The sequence below is a fragment of the Marmota monax genome, unplaced genomic scaffold, assembly GCF_021218885.2.
Source record: "Marmota monax isolate L192 unplaced genomic scaffold, Marmota_monax_Labrador192_F-V1.1 WCK01_AAM20220418_F8-fsc00395, whole genome shotgun sequence".
Classification (NCBI taxonomy): Eukaryota; Metazoa; Chordata; class Mammalia; order Rodentia; family Sciuridae; genus Marmota; species Marmota monax.
The window spans coordinates 207766-214721 of record NW_026693011.1 but is presented as its reverse complement, the minus strand read 5'-3'; the positions used below and the strand labels follow the sequence as shown (position 1 = coordinate 214721).

General features: G+C 54.0%; 1 gene segment (V, D, J or C); it reads left to right on the top strand.

The window, feature by feature from the left end:
• The first annotated feature begins 5777 nt into the window (after positions 1-5777).
• On the top strand, positions 5778-6553 carry LOC124098391 (immunoglobulin heavy variable 4-61-like). The segment is given in 2 exon segments: positions 5778-5907; positions 5993-6553. Coding segments are annotated over 2 exon segments (606 nt in total).
• Positions 6554-6956: the final 403 nt, after the last annotated feature.

Genomic DNA, 6956 nt, shown 5'->3' with positions numbered 1-6956 from the left:
AAAGTTGACCAGTTCGTCTTCTTCATGAAGAGCCAGTGTTGCTTCTCTCCTGGAAAATCCTTCAAGACCTTGTTTTCCCATGATATTGTGGGCCCAGGAGATGCCAGCCCTGGCAGTTGTCCACAGACCTTCCCTGGACAAGGGCTTAACCACTTGGTCATTGCTAGGATGGTTCAGGGGATTCCTAGACAACTGCCCAATCCCTGCATTACAAGTTAATTTTTCCCCATGTTGAACCTATCCCAGTGCATAATATCTGACCTGTTCCTCCATCCTCATGGTGGCCCAGACCCCAGGGGACAACATCTGACAGGTTCCTCCATCCACATACTCTTTCATCCCAGTTGATTCTGTGTGACCTGTTACCCCTCCCCATGCTCACTCTATATCAAGTGGATAATATATAACATATTGCTGCCTCTGCATGTAAAACCTGTCCACAAGGCATGATATCAGCGCTGTCACACCATCTGACACTTGACTGTCCTCAGTGGATAATATCTACCTGTTACTCTGTTAACATGCTGCCCTGTCCCCAGTGGATAATATCTGACCTGTCCCTCCATCCCCGTGCTGGTAAGTCCACAGTAGATGACATCTGACCTGTTATCCATGCTGGCCTGTACCCAGTGGATACTATCTGGCCTCATAACCCATCTACACACTGGCCCTGTCCCCAGTGGATACTGTCTGATGTATTACCTGATCCCCAAGCTTGCCTTTCTACAGTGGTAATCCCTGATCTGTTACAGCATCCCCATTTGTCCTGTCCCAGTGGATAACATCTGCATGTATAAAACTAACCCTACCTAATTCAGTTAGTGTGGCATTCGCTGTCCTTAATAATTCATATCCTCCTCCAGTGAAGCCGTCTGCCCTTGGCCGTGTCTTTCCTGGGTTTGGACTCATGATGTGACCTGTGTGTCTGTCCCTGATCTGCTCAGGCTGCCTGCTGCTCCTAGGCTCAGCTGGGCAGGGTGCACAGTTCTGGAAATGCATGCATCTGCTCATGCATGTTATTGGGGAAATACAAACAGGTGGCCTAATGACCACTTTTATTCCTAAGGGCTCAGAAACACCTGGTTGAGAAGGTATTATGTGTTTCATTCTTTCCTCTCTGTGTCACCCATAACATAAATAATCCTTTCCTAAATGGAGACTGAAGAGTCCCATGGGCTCCTTGTTCTTTCCACCTGAGGAGTGCATTCACAGCACCTTGGTCAGGTGTTCCTGGAGCAGCTGGGCCTCACAGTCCTGGGGGCTGCATGGTGCTGGGGCCACTCTGGCAGCCTGGACAGCTGAGGGGCTGCTGGAAGAGCAGCAGAGGTGCAGTCCATCTGTCCCCAAGGGCTGCCTGGGGTGGCCCTCCCGCAGGCCCAGGTCAGCAGTGCAGCAGGCCCCATGAGTGCAGAGGTGGCTGTCAGATTAGAGGACAGCACAGGGCAGGCAGCACCTGGGGACAAGGGCGAGATGCTCTCAGCACCCAGGGCTGGCTTTGCACCTCCACAGGGACTCTGTGCAGTGGCTGCTCAGGGCCTGCTGAGCTGCTCTGGGGACCTTGTTAGGGGTTAGAGGTTCCTGCAATGCCACCTGGGGTCCTGGGAAAGGTGTGTGTCCCTTACAGCTGGCCCTGCTCTCAGCATGCCCTGCCACTCAGGGAGGGATCAAGGCTCTTCCCCGCTTTGTACAAGTGTGGACTTATGGCCAGCTGCATCCTGTGTCTGCAGGTGGATGGACAGTTCCTCCCTGACCAGCACACAGCTGGGGAGGGAGGCTGAAGGGAGCAGCCAGCCAGCTGCTTCCCAGGACCCTGGGTGGGGTCCCTGCATAACTCTGTGCAGTGGAGCCTGGTGTGGGGCCCAGGCTGGCTCTGCTCTGTCCCCACCACTGCTGGGGCCTGTTTCCCAGAAGTTCCCAAACTGTGCTGGGAGCTGGGGGCTCAGTGGCTCCAGCAGCACAGGTGCCGCCTGTCAGGGGTGAAGGATGATTGACAGCTCCTGGTGTGGCAGGGGCAGAGGCAGCACCTGCAAAAAGGGCCCACCTGAGGGTGGCTTCAGCATAGGTCCTGTTTGTGCTCTGTGTGGTGGGGGCAGGATGAGCACTCCCTCCCTCCACAGTGCTCTGTCCTGCACCAGTGGCCATAGACTGACCCAGGCCTATGGGCAGGGAGAAGAGCAGGGGCCTCTGCAGCTGCTTCTTCCACTAAGACAGCCTCCCAGGGACCTGGCCGTGTAAACTAAAGTGCAAATTTCACATGTGCTAAGTGTGTGGACGTTTTTGGTTCAAGAACACTCAAACATACAGAAAGCATCCTTTGTAAACATCTGGAAAGTAACTGGATTACAGGTTTACATTTGAAGCACACGTCCACAGCTTTTCAGATAAAAAGAATAAATTTTTGATGGCTCAGTCTGACAGTGAACTCTCAGGTGTATGTCAAGATACAGAGGATGGGTCCCTAAAATTAATGTCTAACCTGCTTGGGCCACTCAGAGGTGAGGGAGAACGTGGATGCCCTGGTTCTCCCAGTGGGCCCTGGGTGCTCAGGTCATGGCCTGTCCAGCTCTGTGCTTCATAGCACCAAGGTGAGCCCAGCCAGTGTGCCTGCTCCCCTGCCATAGGGCTTGTCCCCTTGGTCCTGGCCACAGGCAAGCCTTCTCCTGCAGTCCTGAGCTTCAGGACTTGGAGAGGCTCTTCTGCAGTCTTGGATGTTCACCTCACAGGGCAGTATGACTGGGCACAGTGTGCATGACACCAACAACTGCCATGGGAGACCCTCACCTACCACAGGACCATAGTGTTGGCTCTTACTTGCCACAGATGACTAGTTTTGTTATGTAGTCACAGCAGCTGTGGCTCAGTGTGTCCAGGGGCAGTGTGGGCCTCTGTGGCTGCCCCTACAAAGGTCCAGTGCATGCATAGAGATGGTGTCCATGTGCTTCTCACAGTGACAGGGACAGAGTCCAAGATCTGTGGGGCATGGCAGCATGACACAGTCCTCAGAAAACACAGAAACCCCAAGGACAGGAAAGGAGCCCTGCAGGAGGGAGTCCCTGCAGAGGCCTCCACAAGGTCATCCTCAAAGGACTAAGGCCCTAGGGACATTGCAGTGCCCCCAAGGAGGAGTGCAGAATGCAGCCAAGGACATGACCAACTCATACTGTGCAGAGTCACTGACGGGACCTCAGTGTGAGCCAGATGCAAACCTCCCTCAGGTGGCACCTGTGGCCAGCAGGGGGCGCTCAGGAACAAGGAGTTGCTGATTGACTAGTGGGTTTTTTTCCAGTTGTGGTTTTCATTTTTCTGTAAACGTGACACACTTCCTGAGAAAGGCCTCCACAGTTATGCCTCTGGGCCTTCAATAGATGTTTATCAATTTAAAAAATAATGATTAACTGGTTGATGGTGTAACCTTGAATTCCTTGGTCCTCAAATGAATGTTCAGAGAGCAATATCTTCATGTCTCCTGTCCCTAAATTCTAAATTCATAAAGGTCCCTGAACATACAATGTACATCCTCAAAGAGTAATTTGAAATCATTAAGGCATTACAATTATTGGCATTTATAGCAGGAGATTAATTGATGGCCCAGAACATCTGGGCCACTTTGCACAACCACACAGAGACCCACAGTTTCATGTGCAAGCTCCCAGTCTCAGGCTACCTGTTCCTGGGTAATTCTTCTCCCACATGACACATCAACATGGCCCTGCCCATGACATCTTCCCACCCTCTGTGCCCTGCATCTGTGTGGACACAGGAGGTGCATTCTGCACGCTTCACATGCAGACCACAGGCTTGGAAGACATGGTGATGATGATGGACAGCAACAGCCTGGACATGCCTTGCCCCAACCTGCACATGAGCCTCTCAAACAATCGGTTATTTCCCTGGGATCTTTATGTCTATAAGAAATGAGGAGATTAAATCCCCTGGAAACTGACCAGGTGGAAAGATTACCAGGACCAGGCATTTGCTGTCATTGTTCACATATGAGGTGACCCACAAGCTCACGTGTGAGACAAAGGAGAGAGGACTAGATTACCAGAGCTCAAACCTAAAGTGGATTAATCCACTAACATGGATTGACTTTCATCAACTGTAGGCAGGAGGGGGTGGATGGAATACTTGGATCACTGGGGTGTGCCTTTGGGGGACACTGTGTGCAGCTCACCTGCTTCCTGGTGGCCATGTCCTGAGCTGGTTTCCTCCTCCACACCCTTCTGCCATGGTGTTCTCTCTCCCTGGCCAGAGCTAAGGACTTGCCACCATGCACTCCAACCTCCTAAGTCATGACCCAAGGGAAGCTTTTCCTCCTCTGTGTTCTCAGAATTTTGGTCAAGTGACAAAATAATGTCAAAATTTGATATATTTTAGGAGGTTTCCTTATGCCACATCATACATCCACTAAGTTTTTCTTATTTTCATGAACACTTTGTGCTGAATGGTGAAAGTAAACTGAAGCCCTGGCACAGGTGACGTGTTAAAGACCTCACACCTGGCACAGGTGAGGTGTGGAAGACTGTCACATGGAGGGCTCCAGGATCCCCAGGTCAGGAGGTGGGGTCATCTTAGGATGACTCCTACTTAGATGCCTAGAAGAACAGCTTTCTAATCAGATGATTTGCTAGAACTTGGAAAATTCACCCAGTGGCTCACCTGGATTTGCAGATAGTGAAAACATGGAGACCAGCAGGTCTTACCTGAGCCACCCAAGGACCAGGAAGTGGGTGCTGCAGGCTCAGTGTTTGCAGGGAGCTCATGGTCAACACCACAGGGAACAAGGAGAGGAGCCACATGTCTTATTAGTGTGCTGTGCTCACTCAGTTAGGCAGGAGGTCAATTCCTGAACCTCATCAGGAGGTCAGCAACTACACCTGCCCTCTCAGTGACCCCACCTCACTAAAGACACTGTCCACTGTTCTCTCCAAATGCTGGGCTGTGGGCAAGGCAGGTCTCACTGCAGGGATGCTGCACAGGGAAGGGGACTGGGCCTCCTCCCTCACCCAGCCTGCCCTGCATGCCGTCCTGTCTGCTGTCAGCCTGGCTCTGCTGCTCTGGGGCACTCAGGGGCTCTCAGCCTCAGGCTGCAGCTGAGAGCTGCCTCTGCCCCCAGGACTCTCCCCTGGCCCAGCACCTCCATCCTGTCCTCTCCTGGTGGAGACCAGAGGGCAGCACAGGTGAGGGGAGGAGCTCAGGGCAGATTCCCACCCACTGCTGTCCACAGGCATTGGCTGGACAGTCAGGAGGACAAGCAGGGCACAGGGTGGGGAGGGCAGTGGGCACACAGCAGGAAGCCCCTCCCCTCCTGAGACCCTGCTCCCTCCTCTCCTGCTCAGTCTGCAGCCCCCAAATCTCACAGAGATGAAAGAAGAACTAGTCCTGAGAACAAAGGGGGGCTCTTCTCCTGGATGTGGGGAACCCCATCCTCAGCCCTGGGCTCTGTTCAGTCATCACTGAGGGCTTCTCCTTCAGGGCTGGGAGGTGGACCTGGGCCTCTTGCATGCTGGGCACGTTCCTGCCACTCTGACACCCTCCCAGGAGCAGGGAGGAAGGGCTTGGAGGAGGCAGGGCTGGGCTCAGGAGGGTGGGCTCCCCCTCTGACAGCCTTCCAGCTCCCCTGAAACCACCTGCTCTCCTCTCACAGGTAAAGCTCCACCTGGGCTCAAGACAGGGACACATCTAGGAGCACAGAGGACCTGGGCAGCCTGACCTCAGCCTCTCCAGATATCAGAAGAGCCTCACCCACATGCAAATCCCTCCTCCTGCCCTGGGTTCAAAGGCCCTCTGGGCTGTGGGAACTCCCAGCTCTCTGCTCAGACAGGGCTGAGGTCTCTGGGAAGGCAGGTGTGGTCTAGAAGATGAGGCTGCTGGGTCTTGTCCTGTGCCTGGTCACAGCTCCCCAAGGTGAGTGTCCCCAGTGTCAGACCTGGGTCCATGGGGAGGTTGTGACTGCTGGTGATTGACAGGATGTGACTATTCTTGTCCCCAGGTGTCCTAGGCCAAGTGCAGCTACAGGAGTCAGGACCTGGCCTGGTGAAGCCCTCACAGACCCTGTCCCTCACCTGTGCTGTCTCTGGATTCTCCATCACAACCAGTGGTTACCTCTGGAGCTGGATCCGTCAGCCCCCAGGGAAGGGGATGGAGTGGATAGGGTACATATGGTATGATGGTGATACTAACTACAACCCATCCCTCAAGAGCCGAGTGTCCATCTCCAGAGACACGTCCAAGAACCAGTTCTCCCTGCAGCTGAACTCCCTGACCACTGAGGACACGGCCACCTATTACTGTGCCAGAGACACAGTGAGGGGACCTCACTGTGAGCCCAGACACAAACCTCCTGCAGGGTGCCCAGGGCCAGCAGGGGGCGCTCAGCACACAGGAGCTCAGGTGGCACCTTCAGAGCAGCAGAGGAGAGTGGATGGTTTCTCTCCAGGTGATCAGCATCTCCCTGGATCCCATCATGGAGAATCTGGAGGTCTCTTCTGCCTCAGATCATCCCATGCTGTTCTCTTATGGAGTCAGGAGTGTCTCTCTCCACCTGTCTGATGTCAGGCTGAACAGTACACGTGTGAATCTATATCCATGCGCATATATCTGTATGTTATGTATGTATGTGTGCAGGAGTGTTGTGTGTGTGTGTGTGTGTGTGTGTGTGACACTGTTTGGGTGAGACCCCTGGAAGGCAGACTCTGCTACCTTGTCACATTGCCATCCCTGAGCTCCAGGCCTGCCCCCTGCTCCAGCAGCCAGTCCCTGGGCAGCTGCAGAGGACTCACTGGGAAAGGCTCAGCAGGCTCTCAGACACCTCCACCCATCACAGCCATGAAGCTGACCCTGCCAGGTGCTCTTTACACACTGACCTGGGCTCACCCTCCCCAGGGCAGGCAGCTGTCAGTTCACACCAAGGCTGCAGCCTCCTCTTCCAGACCAGAGCACGGGATCCCAGAGTC